The 24,210-nt window shown below is 36.2% G+C and overlaps 1 protein-coding gene across 3 annotated transcripts in view; it reads left to right on the forward strand.

Moving 5' to 3' along the window:
• Positions 1–24,210, forward strand: part of LOC139969054 (protocadherin Fat 4-like) — a 124,680-nt gene that overhangs the window by 41,540 nt on the left and 58,930 nt on the right. For all 3 annotated transcript variants that reach the window (XM_071973793.1, XM_071973794.1, XM_071973795.1), the window contains 24 exons: positions 594–710; positions 1,116–1,232; positions 2,828–2,944; positions 4,033–4,149; positions 4,973–5,089; positions 6,271–6,387; positions 8,302–8,421; positions 9,247–9,366; positions 9,846–9,956; positions 10,437–10,700; positions 11,827–11,940; positions 12,369–12,443; positions 12,834–12,973; positions 13,964–14,023; positions 14,591–14,797; positions 15,414–15,521; positions 16,655–16,780; positions 17,995–18,073; positions 18,472–18,584; positions 18,902–19,078; positions 19,926–20,075; positions 21,111–21,219; positions 22,632–22,759; positions 23,843–23,973. In XM_071973793.1, coding sequence (XP_071829894.1) covers positions 594–710; positions 1,116–1,232; positions 2,828–2,944; positions 4,033–4,149; positions 4,973–5,089; positions 6,271–6,387; positions 8,302–8,421; positions 9,247–9,366; positions 9,846–9,956; positions 10,437–10,700; positions 11,827–11,940; positions 12,369–12,443; positions 12,834–12,973; positions 13,964–14,023; positions 14,591–14,797; positions 15,414–15,521; positions 16,655–16,780; positions 17,995–18,073; positions 18,472–18,584; positions 18,902–19,078; positions 19,926–20,075; positions 21,111–21,219; positions 22,632–22,759; positions 23,843–23,973 — 3,034 coding nt within the window. The remainder of the gene's footprint in view (positions 1–593; positions 711–1,115; positions 1,233–2,827; positions 2,945–4,032; positions 4,150–4,972; positions 5,090–6,270; positions 6,388–8,301; positions 8,422–9,246; positions 9,367–9,845; positions 9,957–10,436; positions 10,701–11,826; positions 11,941–12,368; positions 12,444–12,833; positions 12,974–13,963; positions 14,024–14,590; positions 14,798–15,413; positions 15,522–16,654; positions 16,781–17,994; positions 18,074–18,471; positions 18,585–18,901; positions 19,079–19,925; positions 20,076–21,110; positions 21,220–22,631; positions 22,760–23,842; positions 23,974–24,210) is intronic.

Here is a 24,210-nt window from a genome sequence, read left to right on the forward strand (position 1 = left end):
CCCATTCTTACTTTAAAAACCCCCATGTTTCACCCCTCACATGCCGTGAAGGGGGAACTTGCTCAAGCTCCCTTGAGATAGGGGAAGCGTTGAATTTGCTTGCCAGGATCTCTACATTGGAAATATCTGGATTAAAATATTTATGATCTGCTACAGAGAAAAGAAATATATATCTCCAAATATGTGATCATATATGAGTTCAACGATATTCCAATATTGATGTTGTAAGGCATCGAACATTATCTTCTCAAGCGGTTTTACTTTGATGGTAACTATTTTGCTGTGGTACCTTGCCTATGTGCCATTAAAATTCATCATTATTCCACCAAATATGCTAGTAGACAGTCTGAGACCAAAACTGGTCACCAATAACTCAAAACTTTTATACCTCTCTTGCAGCTACTTTCTTTGCAAGATTTAATTGTTTAATTCATCTCAGAATTAAATTTAGTTCTCGATTAAATAACTTTCAGAAACATTTGTTGTCACAATGTTGTACAGAACTATATAAAGATCACCTTTTAAAATCAACATATTTTCTCATGACTATTCATATTTATTCCGCATGTATTACATTTAAAATTGCTTCACAGATCCCTGTTTCTCATCACCTTGTGCCAACGGTGGTACATGCAATCCAGATATCCAGAATAATCAGTTCAGCTGTTCTTGTGGCAACAGTTTCGTCGGAGCCTTGTGTCAGTTTCCAGGTAAAATTTCGTCATTGTCTTTTGACTGATATTAAAACATTTTGGCTTAGTTGCAGAACAAGTAGAAAGTATAATTTTTGCATGTCATATCCAAGCAGTCATGAATTAATTTCTCTGGAGCTGTATTGTCAATTACGTTAGTCAATTGAATGATAGCAATTGATTCAATTTTGTCTTCGCTTTAGTATGCTTTTAAAGGAGTCCTCGTAAAATTAAATATATCATCATATGCTGGTCCACTCTTTATATGATACCAATTCATTATTTAATACTATTTGTTTACTTTAAGTTTTAATTTAAATTTAAATTTTACTTTACTTTTATTTTATTTTACTTTATTTTACTTTACTTTAATTAAAAGTTCTTGTAAATTGTTCTTGATACCTCTTTGTTTTTATGTCACAGATCCTTGCATTTCCAACCCCTGCATGAACGCAGGAGGCTGCTCTTCATCATCCAGTGATGGTTCTTTCTCTTGTGCCTGTCCAAATGAGTTCTTTGGAGATATTTGTCAACTCTCCAGTAGGTTCCAACTTCTAAGATTAACCTCAATTGCAGGATCGTAATAAGTTACCCCAATATTAATTTAATATTCATGTTGAAATCGCGGTTTTTAAGATTCACCAGCCTGTTTTTCTGTAATATTGTCAAAAATGAAACAATCTACACAGTACCCCAATGAGGATTTGTTCCTAACGTAGAATGAAAGTTACAAATGTCTGTAGCGAACTTTCTCAACTTTTCCAGAGTCTGTGTTTGGCATTCATAATATGGTATAATAAAATCCCCTACAAACAGTGGTGTCCTCCCATATTATTATAACCTTGTGGTTTAAATCATTTATTAAACAGCTCTTTTTGTGACCAATATAACTATCTAGTATATTGTATCTGTTAATATACAAATAATGAATGGTTATGAGTGCAATAGTGCAAATATTTCATGAGTTGAAAGATGGAATGTTCCATTCAACGAGGCGCAGCCGAGTTGAATGGAACAAATTACATCTTACAACGAATGAAATATTTGCACTATTGCACGAATGGAAACCATTCATTATTTGTTTTGTACAGCACCTTCAAATTTGGATATAATTGGATGTAAAATGCACTCATGCAACAGATTGTTTTGAACAGACAGGCCTGTTTCTCTGCTCTCTTACCATTGAAAAAAGTGCTATCAAAAAAGTATAACCCATGGTTCTATTTCATAGAGTGGAATAGAGCGGATTTTGCGTGCAATCAACGAGCAATTGACCAATCAAATGACCAGAAAACAATTAGGTGTTGTATAAAACCATCTAGTATATTGTATCCGGTTACCTCAATTTAAAGTAGTGGCTAATATCTGATTTCTTCATTTAGTGGGATTAAAGAAACCAAACCATAGGAATCATTTGAAACAATGCAGGTTGACATACTAGCATGACGGTCAAGCCTACCTATAGAAAAACAGTCCTCAATTTCAATCGAGCATTAACAATTTGTTACTTGATAGCATATATAAATACCCCAAATACTGCCATTTGGATTCATGCTTGAGCGCACCTAATTAATTGACCAGTCACCTGTATGATTGTAAACACACGTACACTAATGGCCAGCACTACTTTCCTGAGTGTGAAGACAAGTTTGGTTGACCACTGAAATAATAACACTGTGTGTTTAATCATAAACTTGAGCAGAGGAGTGTTCAGTATGGCTAGCATTACCAACTCGGGTAGATATTCAATCTCATTACCAACTGGGGTAGATATTCAATCTCCCCTGTTTTTGGCCAAAAAAAGGGGACTCGGGTGGTATTTGCTATAGGCAGGGAAGATCGTAATGAGTGAATCTGGGGCAAAGTGAACAAGCCTGGGTTGTATTAGTTTAATTATGCTCTTTTATATAGTGTCTACTCAACAAGCAGTTTATATGTAAATACTGGGATTTGTCAGGGTGCACACAGGGTAGCATCGTATATGAAACTTATGCAAGCAATTATTATTTGGCTTTAAATTTTCTGGACCAAATTTCACAATGGACCCCCTCCCCCTAGAGTGTCATTATAGTTTTGTATATATTTAATATTAATTCATCATTTCTTAGCCATAAACTTTTTCTGAAATTTCACAGGAATCTGTGCTTCTCTGCCGTGCCGTAACGGAGGCACATGTAGCCCAACTCAGGCTGGGACGTCATTCAGCTGTACTTGCACATCAGAATTCTTCCTTCCTGACTGCACTTCTAGAGGTTAGTGTGTCACCTTTAAATCATTCAATTCACCACACTTTATATCCATTTGAGTAAACAAACAAAGTATCAGTACAAGGAAGTGGAGGAGAGGTGAGTTAAAGGCATTGAAGACTCGCCCCAATTAGCGTGCGGCCATCTGAAAAAGTTTCTGAAAAACTTCTGTTGCTTGCAAGTGACGTGTTGTTCGTGTCGCTACAAAATGCAGACAGTAATGAAACGTGATACCTTTTTATCTTTAGCTGGACCTGAGATTTCCATCGCTGTATCGTTTGTATACTGTGCTGTGGGTATTGACCGCAGCTGTATATACTGACTGTACACTAGTGTCTAATTAATTACCGACGGTAGCAAGCTGTGTGTGTATTTTTCTGGGATCGATGGTGGTGTTTAACACTTCTGTTACACTTCATTCGAAACTAGGTCAAATTACCGGCATTAGACGTTTCTTTATGTGCAAGTGTTCACACCCTTTAAGCTAGATGCTCTTGTAGGCTGCTCCACTCCACAGAAGAATAAACATTAAAAAAAAGAAGAGAATTTAACGAAAGAAGAGGGAGGTTAAGGAAAATGTAGCTTGTCTATATCTGTAGTAAATCCAATTGTTCTCTTACTTTTTGCAGAAAGTATTGATCATATTTCAAATACTGTGTTTGTAGATACATACATCATGAAGGAGTTGACAGAGGTAATAACTATTTATTCATGCAACATGAACATGTAACCGTCCATCGAATCAGCAAAGTATTTAGATTATTCGAACAGGACATTTTATAGCCAAAGGAAATGTGTATACTATATTCATTTGAAATATGGATGAACTTGTGTTTGAGTTTAAGGTAGAGAAAGTTGTAGCAAATTTCGAAAATGGAAGATCTTCTCTATACATTAAGAATTAGTCTTCACATTTCCCTCCCCATCCCCATCCTCACACCCATCCCCACACCCATCCCCAACTCAATGCACACATAAGCACCCACCCATATACACACAGAAAGAACTGTGTACTTGCTTTGGTTTGTAAAATAATTGAAGTTTATATTTTAAAATACCCCTTGCTACCTTGTTCCGTTTAATTTTCATTTCAGATCCATGTTTCGCAAATCCTTGTCAGAATGGAGGTACTTGTGCACTGGATACCAACCCTCGAAGATATTCTTGTACCTGTCCCTCGGACTACCTGGGTGAAAACTGCCAAAATCTTGGTGAGGTTTCTTGAAATATCTTCCTGAGTTTTAAGTAACAATTACAACAAACTTATACTGTAATGATATATTTTATTTTGGGACTCAAAGTCAATGACTGGAACCCACAGCAAAATAAATCTCCACCAACTAATGGCTGGCTAGCTTCAGTTAGCAGAGCATAGGACTTGCAATAGCTGTACAGGAATCTCCACCAACTAATGGCTGGCTAGCTTCAGTTAGCAGAGCATAGGACTTGCAATAGCTGTACAGGAATCTCCACCAACTAATGGCTGGCTAGCTTCAGTTAGCAGAGCATAGGACTTGCAATAGCTGTACAGGAATCTCCACCAACTAATGGCTTCAGTTAGCAGAGCACTGGACTTACAATAGCTGTACAGGAATCTCTACCAACTAATGGCTGGCTAGCTTCAGTTAGCAGAGCATAGGACTTGCAATAGCTGCACAGGAATCTCCACCAACTAATGGCTTCAGTTAGCAAAGCACTGGACTTACAATAGCTGTACAGGAATCTCCACCAACAATGGCTGGCTAGCTTCAGTTAGCAGAGCATAGGACTTACAATAGCTGTACAGGAATCTCCACCAACTAATGGCTGGCTAGCTTCAGTTAGCAGAGCACAGGAATATCCACCAACTAATGGCTGGCTAGCTAGATAGCTTCAGTTAGCAGAGCATAGGACATGTAATCCTGAGATCACTCATTCAAATCTTGTTCTAACCAAACTTAAATTTCCATATCAATTAATCAAAGTATTTCATATTAATATTCAGAAACTGCTAGATAATTGATGAATATTTCCTTTTCCATCTCTCTCTTCTAGATCCTTGCCTTGATAATCCATGCCTTCAGGGAGGTACCTGCAATGCCCTCAGTCAGGGGCTCTTCTTTCAGTGTCAGTGCCCATCTGGCTCCTTTGGAAACAACTGCCAAAACACAGGTTATCTATCAAACCTTTTTAAGATCAGTTCTGTTCACACATGACACTGAATACCACGCAATAATAAGATGTAATTTCTGCTGTCAGAGATACTTGGAAAATTTAGGGAAAGAAAAATAGGTGGAAACATGAAATCTAACTCTCACTGTATAGCTTATCTGTCCAATCTCTTACCTATATTCCTATTGGTTGATTAACTGGTCCATCGGTTTTCCCATTGGTGGATTTAACTGGACCTACAACTAAAACCTTAGCCAATGATGCATGAGCTATGCTGTATATAAACCACAAGCCTATAACTTTATATCCCGCTTAATTTAAGAGAGAGATATTCAATTGAAATTTGTTGGAACTACTTCCAAGGTTCATTCATTTATGTACCATAGATCAGTATAATGATTGGAATCTCAGGCAGTCTCTTACCACAAGAGATGATTGGTGATACCAACAAAACAACAATGTGTTCAAGACAGTGTTATATATATATATATATAGGTTCATTAATTCTGAGGTTGGCTGAAATATTAACCCACAGAAGAGGGGTAGTATATGCCAGCTGCTGGACAAGATATTTATACAGTGAGCACAGATGTAATGCATGACAAGGAAATAGGGAATCCTCTTCAAAAGTATTTTCTCAGAAATGGAGCACAGTACTGTAGCCACTGATATATAAAACCATCTGAATTCTGAGACAAAAATGGTTACCTACACAAACAGGTAGTTTAGTTTACAAGCTCTCGCCATGGTGATTCAAGTGACAGAAGGCTCCTATACCTTCCTCTGTCACCTTTTTCTTTCAAATTCAAGACCGTAGAAGTGTGTTGATTTCTAAATACTATTTTACAACATATTTTACTATGGATCAGATTAAAACTTGAGAACACAAAGAAAAGAGGAGACGTTTGTACAGTTCAATGCTCCGTAAAAAATGCCATGATTCATATAGGAAAGATAACAGATTAGCTGGTTTTTAGCCTCAAGAGTTTCTGAAGTGACAACTGCAACGACAACTTCAGTCCCATTCAAGGTGCAACTTAAACTAGACTTTGTACATCTGCTGTGAAAGAGTGGTAGCCATATGATCGGAGGTGATATTTGTTATAAAAAGCAGCAGTCTTCCTCAGATATTTATCTGATGCATGTGTACTGATTTTGCTTTCTATACTTGATATCCACAGATCCGTGCAGCTCTAATCCTTGTGATAACGGAGGCACCTGTCATGCTACGGGTGACTTTACAGGTTTTAACTGCATATGTCCTGCTGGCATCATTGGACCAACATGTCAAGTACAGGGTAAGTATGTATATATGTATTTGTATGTATTTTAGATCCTCCTGTAAGTAGGAACTGGCGAAGAAGCCTCATTGGCTTATCAAAGCCGCAAGCTCACCGAAGTCAGTCTCTTACATTCATATTTTTCGTCCATGATTATGAATTGTTAATTGTCAACAACTCTGTAACTGGACGACATACATTAATCTTGGAGTGACTCGAACTGGGGACCTTATGATTGGAAGGCACCGGCATTAACCACTGAGCTAACACTCCAAGTAGCATTGTAATATTTGTTTATACAGATTGTATGATACTCTGGGACAAGTCCTAGAATTGGGTTTGCTTAAAATTACTTTTTTAATAATAAAGAAGTTCAAGTTTATGATATCATGGATTGGGAGGTTAAAGTATTCATTCTTTTGGTGTTTGAGATCTTCCCTGTTTTCACAGTGGTAACTTAAATTTCTTGCAATCACAAGCAGTATTTTCAAGAACTCAGTCTGTTAATTATAACAAAACAGCTGATATCAGAGATAATATTCAGATTTGGGCAAAGTTGAGAGTGGATTTGTATGGTCTTTCAGTTTGGTACATTTGAATTTCTATCAATTTCGTTGAGTGCTTAAATTTGATTGATTTTGAAACACAGTTTAATTATGCATTAGCAGTAGATGGAAACAGATAATAATAATAAGTAATATTTATATAGCGCATAATCAGCAAAGCTGCTCAAAGCGCTTTACAAATGTAAAACCTAAAAACAAATAGTAACAAAAACCAAAATATTAAATATATAGAACCAATAAGGCAAAAAATGTAACTGCCAAAAGCAACAATATAAAAAACACACGTACTACACGATACTAGAAACTAAAACGCAATAGTCCAAAACAATTTCAGAAGTATGTAAATAGAAAAATAGATTAAATCATAGTCAATGTTTAAATATAAATAAGTATGAGAACTATAGTACAGTAAGACAATTATTGTAAAACCCTTAAACAGATAGTAATAAACACCCAATACTAAACGATAAAAAATAGAACCCTAAACGTAGTAAATAAATAAAATATACATTTAAAAAAATGTTAAGAATTAAGTGAGTAGTTCCAAACTTACTATCTATGCATAATAAAAGTTAAAACACAGTCTATTACACAGTAAAAGGGAGTCTAAAATGATATGTTTTTTATGCAGTTTTACAAACAGATCTAAAAACAAAACAAAAACATTGGCATTTGTAGAACTTCAAAATATAAATTTTATCTTTAAGTATGAAGAAAGTGTGCCAACCTCTGCTAGCTGAGGTGTACACCTCTTCATTTCACTTCCATAGCTGCTTTTGGTTATCCAAACAGAAATTCTTTTTTTGGGACACTGTTCAAGCAGAAATTTTTCTTTTATTTTCAGTGTCTTCAAAGTGATGGTGGATGATACCATATATAATCATATATCATTATATATAATATAAATATAATAATTATATATTTAGTTACAATGCAATCTGAACTCGATGTAAACAGTGAGTTGTCTCCCAGACAACATTCCAAAGCTGCTTTTGGTTGTCCGAACAGAAATTCGGTCGATTTTTGTCCGGACTTTTAAATTTAAAATTTTATCTTTAAGTATCAGAGAAGCGTGCCAATCTATTGGGACACTTTACTAACAGAAATATTTCTTGTGTCTGTATCACTCTAGTTTATTGATATTCAGAGAAATGTCTAATTTTTTGTGAAGATATTACGTTAGCCTGTCAGTACCTCTCTGCTCTTAATCATGATAAAATTTCCTGAAATGCAAAGTTACATGATGAATTCCTCATTTTTTTAGAGTCTTCTGCAGTTTTGGAAAAGAAATGACTAAGCAAGCTATCCATTGTATTGATAAAACGTCCTATAACACTGTTTCTTAAATTGTTTAACCTTTTTACAGCACCTTGTACTGTAAATCCGTGTAGTGCTGGCAGTACATGTGTGAATGACATGAGCCAGCAGTCTGGATTCACTTGCCTGTGTCAGTCTGGAAGAGTTGGAGATACTTGCAATGGAATTGGTAAGCTACATGACAAGAATTAGTCCATTACCCATAGGTTGCATTTTTCAGCTCTCTTGACCTCAACTTACTGAAACTTTATCTCTCCTGCAAACCAGACTGGGATTGGTGAGTTTGAAAGAGTTGATTTGTTCACACCTTGCCATGCCTGCCTTGATCTGATGGTGATTTGGCTACTAGCTGTTTGATGAGTTGCATAATAGACGAATAGGCAGCTCAACTAAGGTGCGAAAAGAAGGGTCTGATCACTCAGTTAACCAACTGGAAAAACCTGCCATTCAGTACAAACAGCAGGTTTTTGGGTACAATATGGCTAATGGACACTTTCGCGGCATGTGTTTTGTTTTCGAATTGATATGGAGTTGATGGGATCATACCTCTGCTGTCTGAGGTGTACACCTCTTTGTCTTCAGTTCCGGCCACCATCTCAATTGAACAGTTTGAAAGTGTGGTGCTTGCCACTCTGTAAGCCTAACCGGCAGAGTTATAGTGCTTTGTTATTGTTAGTATGTAACAAATGATGTTGCATCAGACAATGTCACGGAAATGCATTCTACCTGTGATCCCCAATGTACTTTGATGAGAAAACTAAATCTGATTCACAAATCACCTTTAGGTCTCTTTTGAACTCTTTGAGGTAAAATAGTTTTCATGTTGTGAATGAAATTCGTATATAAGAGGCAAATTTATAATTTTTATTGAGAGAATTGGTTGCTGAAAAATGTGTATTGTGTACATTAATGTAATTAGAGCCTGTCCTAGGGCTATATATTATCATTATTAATCAATTTTGTATATTATTTACTTTTATCATCTTTTCACTAGATGTTTGTGATATATTGACTCCTTGCCTGAATGCTGGTAGTTGTATCCCTAATACAGAGGAGGGTACCTTCTCATGTAGGTGTTCAGGAGGGTTCACTGGAGAAATCTGTCAGATTGGAAGTAAGTATTAAAGCAAATATATCCTTCTCCTATTAGTTAGTTATGACTCAGATGAACTCAAATGAGAATACTTCTCTGCAAAACCTTTAATAATTAGTTACATCTCACATTGTTATTTCACTAATTCCCAATAGTGTTTTCACGACATGTTACTACATTCAATGATGTACTCTGTAAACTCAAACTTTTCTTCTCTTGCTAAAAAACACATTTGTCATCAATCGGAGAAGATTCTGTTAGGCGGATCGAAATGTAAGACCCTCTCCCTCTTGACATTTGTGAGATGGGGATGACATGGACATTATTTTCTTAAAGAAGTTCCTTGGCAGTGCCTTATTTTCAAGTCTCCTACCAATAAATGTTACTCTCTTTTTATTGATATAGTATTGTCTTTAATCCGATGTCATTCACCTTCTTGTGTACTCTTTGCTGCACATAATTGTGATTAATACAAACATTTCTCATATCTTTTCCTTCAGATCCGTGCACAAGCCTTCCATGCCTGAATGGAGGCACATGTGTACCTACTGGAGAATCTTATATTTGTCTTTGTGCTGGTTCATTTAGTGGAGCCAACTGTGGAGATAATTGTAAGTTGTCTCAACCCTTTATGAGAATGTTTCAATTCACTGTATATTGTTTGTTGAGGTTTATAGAATTTAATACTATCCTTAGGGTAGCATGGCCACTCAGGTACAGTATCACATAATGACTAAACAATGGAAATATTACCCCCCCCCCCCCAGTTGAAACAAACATGGTAAAGCAGTGACACATTTGGGTACTGATGTTTAGAATATGTGCGAGAAATTTGGAAGTAGAGATTACAGTATTGTACAATCATATTGTTGTTGGCAATGGTGCATGTAGCAACCACTCTATATATTGTCATGATAGTTCAGTATATAACAAAGAATGAAAGGGTGGGAGGGGGTGATAGTGGATTCCCTCTGCTGGTTTTTGAAAGTCCCCTGATGATACATTTTGGCTCTGTATGGCACATGTTGATTCTGTATTACATCTTCCATTACATATTGCTCGTAATTAATTAATTTTTCCCATCCTTGCAGCCACAACACCCACTGAACCACCAATGACATGTCAGGAGGGAACTGAATTTCTCTGTCTGACTACTGAATGCATCAGTCTGAGCCAAAGGTGTGATGGATTGATTGATTGTGCTGATGGATTCTTTGACGAGGTCGGTTGTCTTCCTCCTTGTAATGCCGACCAGTTTTCTTGTCAAGATGGAGGTGCCTGCATCCCCTTACTTCAGCTCTGTGATAACACACCAAACTGTGATGACGGTTCTGATGAAACACCAGAACAGTGCCGTAAGTATTCAAAATGCAATATTAATGCGACAGAATATAATAACTATCAAATATTCATAAAATCACCTAAACATTTAAAGAACTCATATTGCAAAAGTAGTGTAACTCAAGAAGTTCCTAAGAGCCTGTAGAACATAAGCCCTTCATGAGCTCTTGGAACAGGAAGAGACAGACAAGTTCTTGCTCTGTTATTTTTAAATACATTTCTCTTTGACAATGGTTCAGATGGAACAAAAGAACAGTGATGTACTAGTGTTTTGAAGTGAATGTGACAGGTTTCAATACTTATCAAATATTTAATCAAGTCTGCTAAAATTTAAGGAAAAAAGAAAGAACGAAAACACAGTAAAGTTGGTATAGCAGCATGGATAGATATTCCTAAGTTAGATAATATCTGCATAAGCTTACAATACAGAACAGACACTGACCATTGACTGTATATGCAGCTGCAATAACTTCAATCTTAAATTGTTGTTAAGTAATAAATGCTGAATATTGAGTTGAGTGCGTTATTTGCATTGGATATCATCCAGCGATTCATTCATTTGTTGCATGTGAAAGTTTAAGCCTGGATGTTGTTAATGATAATGATAAATGCAGCAACTAATTATTTCTAGTAAGTGACATTTTGTCCAGTGAGAAACATTTAGGTCATGGTTCTTTCATTTTGAACAGTCACGGTCATATCAGGAAACTGAAAGTATCGTTATGATATGACTTTCTTACTCCTGAAAAGTTTGTTCTACTGCTTTAATATAAAAAATAAGCAGTGTTTATGCAAAGCCTTTCCCTAATTTTAAAAGAAAATATGCTTCTAGTTTGAAGTTTTAACCATGTCTACCATTGAGCATATGTTGAATTTGATGGCATAGTAGATTGACTTTCACATTTTTTTCAGGTTCAGGAACTGTCTATTCCTAGAAAGGACACACCTCAATCATGTAAAACTTGATTGAACACCACCAGTTTTAAATAACAGCCTGAACAATTTTATATAAAAGTCTTGTTGCAAATCACTCCATTCTTGAAAAGGAAACTGATGTTATTTATTACTTTTCATGTATTGATATTTATGTGTAATATGTACATTTAATGTCATCCTTCATTTTGTTATTTATTTATTCAGTGGCTCCCTGTAGCTCTGACCCCTGTAGAAATGGTGGAAGCTGCAACGAACCAACTCCACTGACCTTTGACTGTATCTGTTTAGATGGATACACTGGTGTCTTCTGTGAAAGCAGTAAGTATATACTGAAACATGTTATTATCTTGAAGAAGTCTGTTCCAAAAGTTACTTTAGAATCCCAACCGGTTTTTGTACTTTGTAGCCACATTTGGGCAACTCCCTGAACAGAGTGTTCTAAGAATACAATATGGCAAACTAAGACACTCTCCTGTTTGCTTTTTTCTTCAAACCTTTCAAGTCTTAATTTGCTAGTAATCAGTTAAACCATTCAAACCATTCAAGTATAAATGTTATTGCCCAGAGACTTTGTGATGTTGGTATTATTCACTTTGCAAAGAACAAATTGGAAATAGAAACATTAGTTTATGATGATAGTTTAAAGTTATTCCTTGGCTTGAAGGCATTATAACTTCCATGCTGCATCGTATCAAGTCAACGGTCAACAGGTTACACTAAGTGGTAATGTTTGTTTCTACTTGCAGCTATTTCTCCATCTAATGATCCTCCTGAGTTCACCTCACCAAACACCTTTTCCATCCCGGAAGATACTCCATCTGGTAAGTTTGAACTACTCTTTATAAGGGAAGATACTCCACCTAGTATTTAAACTTAAAGAAATCTCAGTTTCAAGTAATTCAAAAATTTTATTGTGATATATTGTACAATTATTGTTTATTTTACTTTGTTTTGACTTTTCCCATCAGTAGGTTTTTTCAGGCAAGCATATACTTCATTGATCAGACTTCAGACTGTACGGCCAATCACCAGACGTGTTTGGTCATTCACAACTGTCATAAAGTTTGCCTTAAGTTTATAAGAGACCAGCAAAACCCAAATAACTACTTTTGCTGCAACTTTTTAGATATTTTCAATATGAAATTTAATATCAAATATAACGCTTTATCACGTTTTTTTTCTTTACTATCGCTTCACTCTAATTTTCATAGATTCCTTGGTGATAACCTTGACCGCCAGAGATTTGAATGGGGATTCTCTAGAATTTGGCATTCCGGACAGTCTTGGACTCTTCTACATGATAGATCTATCGAGCGGCCAAATATTTCTGAGACAGGAATTAGATAGAGAGGTACAGTAACGATCTTGTTCCTATAATATCTGAAGGTTTTCCTACAGAGTTTAATTTGGCAAGCTGCCTTGTAAGTCAAAAGTGGAGAATCAAAGTACTAGGTTGTTGGACTTTCTCAGTGAAGAAGAAACTGGCAATGTTTGATTAGAGAGAACAGATAGTGTGTGGTTATTAAGGGAAAATGAACTTACCTTAGGGACCAGGTAAACTGAAAATGTATCAAAATGTGATTTCTCAAAGAGGAAAATATGCTTTTATACTGCCAAAAACAAACCTGTGTTAGAGGACATGTCGTTAGAGGGCATGATTTTCGATCCTAGCTGGATCTTCTTCAAAGGCAAACTAAAGGGAAAACAGATCAAGGACACATTGAAACTAGACAGATGAACAGACAACTAAATGAATAGTGTAAATTGACTGACTGAACAATGGAGATGAAACAGCTTTGGGAATGAAAATGGCATTTTGGGGTCAAAAAATTCTCCAAGTTTTGTGGAACATTTTGAGGAAACATAATTTTGATTGTGGCTCCTGGCTAACATGGATTTCAACACTAAATCATGAAATCTATTTGATCCTTCATTTCAAAAATCAAAACATACTTTAATGAGTTGCCTCAGTTTTGTATGTAAAATATAGCTGGGGTTGTAGCAAAGCTTGAAAAAGCACACAGAACAGACTGGCCAATTGCAAACTGGACATTTACCTCAGGAGGAAAGGGATGCAGAGGGGAGGGGGCTGAGCTTGGGGGGGGGGGGTGGTGGTTACTACATCAATTGTTCATGAATATGTAAGTCATTTCATGCCTTAAAATCACAGAGAGGTTCAAATGTTTTCAAACCCTTGCCAAGTAGTATGTTACTTTATAGTACTATATTGCTCAGTAGTGTGTAATGTTATGTAGAGCTAGAATAAATAGAGTCATAATTGATCTGTAATGCTCCTTTAAGGATCTTTCTACCTTTCGTTCTTCTTTGCTTCCTTCTTTAGACTCCTCTTGGTGACTCATTCAACTTGACAGTAACAGTCAGAGACTCTGAAGGAGCAAGGGTAAGTGAAGTGACTCCTGGTCAGATGACAGAGAATTTGATACCTAATGCTGCTCTAGGAGCAGCCAAGCAAAGAATTGATCAATATTTGGAACTAATAGCAAGGAGCAAGGGGAAGTGAAGTGACTCCTGGTCAGAATGGCAGACAAATTGTTACCTGGGTGATTGACTTTGATACAGATGCCCTGGGTGATTGACTTTGATACAGATGCCCTGGGTGATTGACTTTGATACAGATGCCCTGGGTGATTGACTTTGATACAGATGCCCTGGGTGATTGACTTTGATACAGATGCCCTGGGTGATTGACATTGATACAGATGCCCTGGGTGATTGACTTTAACAGAAAACACAAGTTGGGGTGCTTAAAGACAATGTGTTTTACTTGAAACTTTAAACATATGACAACGCCCTCTGTTAATTTTGGGCATGGCTGGAGAGCCCCATGACATAAATCTTCCTATCAGATTATGTGCCAGTTTTTACACGACTTGGTCAGAGTAGACACACAGGAATATGTTGTAATGCTTTTATATCTTCTTTGAATTATTATCATCTGATATTTCAGACTGATCAGGTGATAACTATCATCATTGAAGATGTCAATGACAACCCTCCAGCAGACCTCAACCTACCAAGTCTAATCCAGCTCCCAGAGGACACCCCGCAAGAGGAGATCTATCGAGTCACCTCTACAGATCTGGATGATGGTCTCAATGCTTTAGTGTCTTACATGATTGAGAGTGTGACGTTGGAACCATCTTCAAATGCATCGGTATGGGCCAATTATCACTTCCAATCTGTTGAGTAATGTATTAAAGAAGACACAAGCGCAACCATCTTAATTAATCTATTAATCTATCTGAAAGAGAAAATTGTCATAAAAAAATATTAACGATTGTCTTACCTCATTAGGAGTCTGATCGTGTAACACATAAGCAACCTATGTTAATATTCTGGCTTATGTAGCCTCTAATGGTCATTATAAGGTGACCATACTTTTTCCAGTAGATCAAGGAAATGAAATTGATGCTTGATGCATGATCTTCACATCATGAGGTAGTATTTATACAATGGTCAAGTGCTCAAATGTGTATAATACAACTAACAGAAATGAGCGTTTTTGTTCAAATGAAACAAAAGTTTCCACTGCCTTTTTGAAAATAATTGGGAATTGTTTAAGGGTGACGCTTGTATTACTCTGGGACAGTACATTCCAGGGTTATTCCAGAGATACTTGGGGAAGATAAATGAATTATCGGAACTGTTCCTGGAAATCGTGGAAATCTTATCACCTTATCTTTTGGGTGATAATCATGATGCTGTGTTTTATGACACCACTGGTGACAGTAATGACATCTCTCTTTATTCATTAACTTTCTCTCTTACAGAATACGGCAAATTTGTTTGCAGTGAATCCTGTTACTGGGGATGTGTTTTTAACACACAACTTGGACTTTGAGACAACACAACAGTATTTTATTACAATCATTGCACAGGTGAGTAACGATGAATACATCATAGGCCAAATTGCAGCTGAAGAATATCAATAAATGGGGATCGCATTTGCATTGTATCCATACAATAAAAGTATATTAACTGTTAAATTATATTTGTCAAATTCCTGTGAAGAATAAGGTAATTTAGAGAACTTTCCTTATCAAGTACTTGATGTTGTAAACTATCATACCCTGGTCAGGGCAAATTTTAAATGGAAGTCCAGTTGTGCAAGACAACTGAATTCCTGTTCGAACTACCAAAATCAGTCATGGAGGTTGCCCATTGGACGACTAGTTGTTTACATCAAATTCAGATTGCAATGAACACTAAATACCCGCAACTAGTTAAAATGATCAATTAGTGTTCTATTCGGCAACATATATTTCTCTGTTACAGTGTACATTTTGGCCATTATTATTATGCCACACTTTCTTCAGACAATTACATTTGCTGTTCGGACAACCAAAATATAAGGTCTGGTTTTCCAGCCGAGAACCAGAAAAAAAATTTCCCTGCTGGTTCAACCTTCAGCATTGTTTATAAGGATATTGTCTATTGAGCTCTTTCTAGGTACTGTTTGAAAATTGAGCAGAATTTGACCCCAATGTACATCATCATTGACAAAACTATGTTTTCACAAAGCGATAATATTTGTCACAATATCATCACCACCCAGGGACACCAGATTGACAAAATTTAACAATTTAGTCATTATATAATCATTTATGAAATTTTGAGTGTTTAATGTCTGATACCACACCTAAATTTGATTTGATGGTATTTTACCATCAACAATATTGGTTTTAGTTTATATTTACTTCGTTCCTTGGTGTCTCCCCGCAACCTTGGCACCTCTACTGTGCCTAGAATGAGCTGGTAACCTTTTAACACTGTGCACCCCCTATGACCGGTCTCATGAGAAGGAAGGGCGTAGACCGGGGGGGGGGTTGCTAAGGTTGTGGGGAGACAGGTTAGCTCGTCATGCGTAAATATCCAAACCAGTAAGTTTTGGAATATACATTAAACTATGATGATGACTACATACATACATACAGGTGCTAGATTTCCCTGACTGAAGGCTGATTTCTGTAATCATCATTGATATTTGGTATTTTTTCTTTCTATGCTTCAGGATCAAGGTTCTCCACCTATGTCAATCTCTGGAGTACTGACTGTTGATGTCCTTGATATTCAAGACTCACCTCCAATCTACATCAATACTCCGTACGATATCACCATTCCTGAGACACAAAATGTGGTGAGCAAAATAATATATATCGATCATAAAAGATGGCTGACATTGCTAAATTGTGTACTAGACAGTTCACTAAAGTTCTTAAAGGCAGCAATCAATTGGCAATAACTACTGAGTAAACTGTAGATAAGGTTTCATCTCAGTATTAAACAAGTCCAGTCAACTTCTCATCCTGACAACTGCTAACAAGAAGTGACTTCCATGTCATTGCAATCTTACTTAACTGTACTCTTGAAGCTACAACGACATTTAATTTAATTTAGTGTATTAAAAGAAGGGCTCAAGTGATTTGTTTTAAACACCTACTTTTAATCATTGACAAAATCGTGCAGTCTACTGTAGCAGTTGCATATTAGCGATATATAATATATCATGTGACATACTTATAAAACAAAACCTGTATTCAAATTGAGTAGAACTACTGTATCCATTTGAAAATCCACCCTATAGTAAGACTGCCTTCCATTTTTCGCCACTGCCCACTTCTTCAGCTTTCAAAGTTTATTAGTCTGGAACTTTAGCCTGTGTGTTACATAATCAATTCGTGAAGCCTCGCAAAGGAAACGAGCGTGGAAAAGTCACTTGCACAGCTCAGATTTCCCGCGATCTACCATGAGAGCCCATTCAAATGCCCGAGGCAGGTAATCTGTTATGGCAGTGGTATTCAAGGGCCCATTCTCAAATGCACAATCGTTTGTCTTAGGCTAGAAGACTTATGTCGTCTTCACCAGTGAACATACTCATGTAGCAATGGGTTTGTACAAACATGTTTCAATGTAACTTTTAAGTACTTTACACATACCATTTGGGTTCCTTTGAAGAATGGTGTCTGAAACAATGCAAATGAATAATGTATGTATGTGAAAGTGATCTAACAATTTAAAACCCAGTTTTATTAGCTCTCAAATTCTCTTTGATTTAGCACCATGCACAAATTGAAAGCATTTTTCTAATAAATTATTATGTTAAAAATTTTGCATTCATTATTAAAATTTGAGTTAAGGTAACTATGATTATCAAATAATATCAAAAGCAAAATTGTGTTGGAGCCAAAAAGAAATAAGGGTATCATACTTGTTTAACAAAGGTTTAGGATTTCAAACTGATTCATCCTTTAAAAAAACCAAATATCACCCGAGATGGTTCTCATCAATCTCTCATACACTACCCTATGGTATTTCCTCACCAGTTATGTTCTGTTTGATTTGTTTTGACAGGACACTGTGATTCAAACTGTGCTAGCTGTCGACCAAGACACCATCAATCCTAGAGCTGTGTCTTACAGTATTGTTGCAGGTAATGTATGGAAATATGTCATTAAGTGAAATAATTAGTGTATCACTGTAAAGGAAATAAATCTGGTCAGATTCAAGACTTGTGAAACCTAATATGAAAGTTTAATGTTTCATTTGATATTTTACAGACATCTATTAAACATTGTTGTACAGTATTGTTCTTCCATGGTCTCTATGATTTACGTTAGGTCGTGAGGTCGTTAAAAGTGGTAAAGTTGAAGAAAAGACATAAATAAACTTATCAAACTCAAACTAAAAACTCAATATTAATGTTTCATATCCTTTGACAAGAAGAGGGGGAAGTTGACTTTCTGTTGAAGCAATTTTTTTGTGTTCTTACATTAAAAATAATGAAGTTTTCATGATTAAGTTTCATTAAATTTCTGATCTAAAATTTAGGAAATGAAGATGGGCTCTTCACCCTTGATGCTATGACTGGCCAGCTGGTCTTGGCTCAACCACTTGATAGAGATGATCAAACACTGCCCTCATCATTCACTGTCACAGTCAGAGTGAGTTTCCATGGTTTCTGTAATCTTCCAACCTTGAAACAGGTCTTACTTCCCACTAGTTCCCACATTTATGCTTTTCCTAAATAAACTTTGTTAAAATGACTAGCCACCAACACCACAATGTGGCATTTTTAAAAATATGAAATGAGATGATTCTGATATTGTTGAAGCCTTGGAACTTTTCTCATGTTAAAGTGGCCGGAGAAAAATGCAAACATTTCAAATATCATATGCTTGGCTTATATGCTTCACATAGTTGTTTACCATTTGATCTTCAATATCATGATGTCTGTTAATATAATATCTCTCTTTTTCAGGCTGAGGAGACTGACTTTCCAACGTTTTTTGTCCTGAACACCTTCAGTATAAATGTCATGGATGTACAGGACGAGGCACCTTCATTCAATCAAACTGCTTACCAGACGACCATCCTGGAAACCGAAACAGTCGGAAATATCTTACCTCTGAATATCTTCGTTACTGATGGTGACAGGGTAAGATAATAATAATTTACCTCCATGAGTAGGTCGTTATGAAATGATTCTTCCCTCCCACCTGATTAATATATATATATATATATATACATATAAAGCAATACTTCCATGTGTTTTATCAAAATCAATCATTGTTTATGATTTACTTGTATTTGTTACACAAGGGGAGTGTCCTGATGATGTCGTTGAGGCTTGGTTCAGCCTATCTTAAAAACATGCAATCAATCCTATCCTTGGTGTTATGGTGATGAATTCAGGGCAATGGTTATGGCACCATTAGGACAGATGCTAAATATATGAGGATAAAGAGAGTGTCAGAATATACACTGGATTATAGGATTACATGTTAGTATAGCTTTGGGCTCAATCAGTTGTGGTGACTGAAGATAGCAAACAAAACAATATAGCTATAAATATCACAAATCAGCCAAACTACATTACTACCACTACAAAAATGAGATACAATTACTCAAAGACACAGTGTGGTAAACAGCTTTTTTTGGGGGATATCAGAATTTCTTATTTGTCCAATAAATTGAATCAAACTTTTTGTGGAGTGTTAGCTCAGTGGTTAATGCCAGTGCCTTTCAATCATAAGGTCCCGAGTTCGAGTCACTCCTAGATTAATGTGTGTCGTCCAGTTACAGAGTTGTTGACAATTGACAATTCGTAATCATGGACGTGAAATATGAATCTAAGAGACTGACTTCGGTCAGCTTGCGGCTTTGATAAGCCAATGATGGCTTCTTCGCAAGTTCCTGCTTGCAGGAGGATCTAAAATACATAAATACATACAAACTTCTGATGTTGATTTAGCCGATCTTGTTACACTTTGTCTTTGCTTTAGACCACAGAAGATACGATCACCCTGGATCTGGATGGCCCAGACAATTTACCATTCTCGGTCTCTCCTACCAGTATAAACAATCAAGGCTCGGTATTCATATCTGTCTCTGGACCCTTAGATTATGAGACCAACCAGACATATCAGTTCATGGTAAGAAAATGCAACTTGAAAGCGGTTGTATTGTATAATAATCTGTCTTTCATGATTCGGTGTTACTTTGGTTTGTCGTACAACACTAACTAGCATTGCAGCAGCATATCCTGTGGGAGTGAAGTCACCTTTTGTGTTGATCTTGTGACAGTTTGGTTGCATCACACTGGACCGTTGTAAAAAAGGTACCAGTCTGCCAAAATAAGACCATGAAGAACAAAGTCAGGTATAAACTTCAAAGATTTGCAACAAACTAATGAACATATAAGGTTTCCAATGAAAACAAATACAGCATGACTTTAAATTTGCATGACCCTTTCTGCACCAGATTAAATGTAAAAACACTGGTAACTGTGATGCCAAATCATTGTATCCATTTATGCCTCTTACATTGGACTTTAAACCTATAATTATATTATTATATCATAAAGTAATACATTGCTTGATTAAAGTTACCCTCCAATGTAAAATATATCATTTAACATCAATCTTAGAATTTAATTAAGATTCAACTTTGAGGCAGTTTCATCAAAAAGATAAATAATAAAACGATATATTTATTTTTAATGACAGCTCTTAAAATATTTTCATCTTTGTATTCATTAGAGAAACTATGTAAAGTTAATTACGTGCAATCAATAGTGAAATAATATAATTTTTTATATTTATGGGCTGTGAAACACTGTTCATATTTCCTAGTAAAATTAAAGACCATTGGGAATTAATTAACCAACTTGAAAAAAGCCAAGAACTGTTTTCGTTTAGGACTGGGAATGCACCAGCTACAACAAGCTTACAAACCCTGTTCTCTACCAAACTGGTCGCTCCTGCCCCTTAGTTGGTGGTAATCCATAGGAAAACATTTCTTTGCTGGGAGGTGCCAGTCAGAAACCACCAGTATTTATAATATTTAAACTCAATTATATGAAAAAAATCTAATTAATTAATATTAATTTTGTGACTTTCCATATTTATTATATATATTTATATGATATTACAAATGATTTATTTATATTTATATCTCAATACTTGCAGCTTATTGCAACAGAAATCCATCCAGGTACTGGTGAGACTTTCTCATCCACTTCTCTAGTGACAGTCAACATACAAGATGTCAATGATAACATACCACTCTTTACACAAGGTAAGTTAACTTTTAGAACCTTCTCATACCTGCCTTATTAACTAGCTTAGATAAATTATAATGCCCTTCAAGGATGACTTTAGACATTTGGAAATGCATCCTTTAATACCACCGTCATAACAGTCTACCTGTCCAGTGCATTTTAATAGGCTCTCGCAGTCAATCAGGGGAAATTGAGCTGAGGAAGGGACTTTTCCATTCTCGTTTTCTTTGCTCGGCTTGGCGTATTGATTTATAATACGTAACACACAGGCTATTTGTTCCAGACTAATAACCTTGAAAGGTTAAGAAGTGGCCAGTGGCAAAAAATGAAGGCCGTCTTCCTAAAGTGTGGATTTTCAATGCTGAATTTTTAGTCTTCATATATCATAGTCCAAGAAAAAAGATTATTTTGAGTGTTGGAAATATTTCTATAGCTATCACAGGTATTCACCTTTAAAATATGCTAAAATATCTAAGTGGGCTAAGACATTTTCCAAGATATTTTCCAGAGGAGTTAAAAAATGGTGCGGTTTTGTGAATGAACCCCACCGAAGGGTTGCAATATGTTCATCGACAACTTAGTCCATTGGTTTATAAATTTTCATAACTCTACCAAAATTGTTTCTTTTAAACTTCATATAAACAATAGCTTCTATGGTTACAGAAGCTTCGAATACTCTGGATCTTATCTCTGGAACAAGTTACCAGATCACATTCGAACATGCCATAAACTTTCTACATTCAAAAGTCTACTTAAGATCCATTTTTTCACTGGTTCTTTTGTATATTAGTTTACTTTCTTGTAAAGCGCCATGAGCAGTGACTTTTGTATACTGATTTGGCGCTATATAAGTCTCATTTATTATTATATTATTATTATAGAGCATCCATCCTTTCCTGGTGTTCAACACCACTTGTTCTTGAATAATTGTAATGCATGGGAAACATATCATTAGATACCATACAAGTCTAATATCTTCCCATTGCGGTTTATGTTGCATCTGAGGGACTGAACTAATGGTCTATTTATTAAGCTACTTTGTTCAGTTACTTTAATTGATAAGCCTTGGCTGTTTAAAGGGTCAGTTATAACAAAACAACCTGGATTGATAGCAGTGTTTCTGAATGGTCCGCAGTGTTTCAACACAGCGTGTTGTCATACCAGTCCTCATGTGCAGCCTGATCATTGCTTTAATAATAACGTACGACTTTGTATAACTACTAGCGTTCAAGTCATAGTACAGTAATATTATGATTTGCAGTCACAGACAGCCAGCTTGTCAAGTTTTCCGGAGATATAGGACTGATATGAAAGCACCCTCTGTTGATTTTGGACGTGGCTGGAGAGTCTTCCATTACCTATTAAATTGAAACTTCATGAAATCATTTTTGTACAAGTTAGTGGCTCACTTTTAATTTTCTCCTACCAGACCCATTTATGGGAAATGTTACTGAGGGGGCAATGTTAGGAACCTTCATTACTACGGTTTCTGCTACTGATGAAGATGCAGACCTAAATGCAGAGATAATTTTCACTATTGTCTCAGGGAATGAAGAAGTAAGTTTCTTGTTAACTAGTTTTTAATATAAATGCCTTTCAATAGTAATAATTACTGTTTACTTGTTTACTCATAGAGATTGCATACCACTTTATAATGTGTATCAAAGTAAAATTCTTTTCGTCTCTATGTCGTAACAGTTTATTTTTAATTCTTCACAAATAATGATATCATATTGTAGAGAAAGTGCATAATATGATTTTAAGGGCGCAGTCGTAAATATTATATCGGCTAGCATGTTATTAACCGAAATTGGTACAATCATTACCAGAGAAAGAGATCAGGTTGCTTATTATCTTTCCCATTTCCCTTTACATCCAGAAGTTAGTCTCAGAACAATGTGACAGTCATTGCGAGGTAACTTGTAAATATAGTTGCGTGTGCCAGTTTGTGGCTACATCCTATGGGAAGTCCCCCGGGTGACACGTGGTTGTGGTGCATTGTTGTGGTGCCCCTGGATAGATTGATTGATTGAATTATGCAAAGTTTGGTGTGTAGGTGTGACAAGTAACCAATGACCAGGGTTAAGTCGTGTGAGAGGGCCTTGGCCCTGAACAAGACTGTAAACATAATTAATAAATAAAACTGATATGATTTGGTAAAATTTATATTTATTCAAGTAAATGAAAAATGGAAAACTGACTGGGAAGAAGACTGAGCATTTTGTTTGCTAGAATGGGGTTTGAACCAGTGACCTCTGGGTCAATTACAAGTCCAGTGCTCTGCTAAATGAGTTATCCAACCCTTTGGAGATGATCCCTATATAGTCATTTCATTGCTAGGGGTGCCAGTCCAAGCCACATTTCTCTGGAAATCCCCCCTGCCACTTTCTGGATTGTATCCATGGAACCTGGGGAGTGATACCTGGTTACACAGTATGCAAGGTACCGTGGGCTTTGGACTGTTACCCCCAGCAAAGTAATGGCTGTATAGTAATGGCCACCAAACTAAAAGCTGGATTGCTAAGTCGGTAGTGCGCTGAGCTTGTAAACCAAGAGATAACAGGTTTGAATCCCAATCAAGCCATAAAGTTACTTTGTTCTTTCCCTTAATTTTCTGTTTTGACTTTACCCTCCATCCAGGGATTGTTCCGCATTGATCCCATGACTGGTGAGATAACCACTCAGTCTCCTTCCATTGACTATGAGACATCACAGAGGAGATCTATCCTTCTGGTCGAAGCAACCAATCCTACTCCTCTGTTTATGCCACCGTGAGTTGTTTCTGCTCTTTTGTAACGTCTCGGGAAAACGATTCCTTATGCGGGAATACTTCCTGTGTTAAACTAGCTAGAGGTCTTTATACTATCTTAAGTGGATGTGAAACAAAGCTATGTCTGTGTTATGAGAGGATTTTGAAGTTTCAAATATGACTTTAAAGATGACCAAGACTGGTGAGAAATATAATTATATAGAACACAATTTATGAAAACTAAATTTACTCAATATTT

Source organism: Apostichopus japonicus, chromosome 6, assembly GCF_037975245.1.
Source record: "Apostichopus japonicus isolate 1M-3 chromosome 6, ASM3797524v1, whole genome shotgun sequence".
Classification (NCBI taxonomy): Eukaryota; Metazoa; Echinodermata; class Holothuroidea; order Aspidochirotida; family Stichopodidae; genus Apostichopus; species Apostichopus japonicus.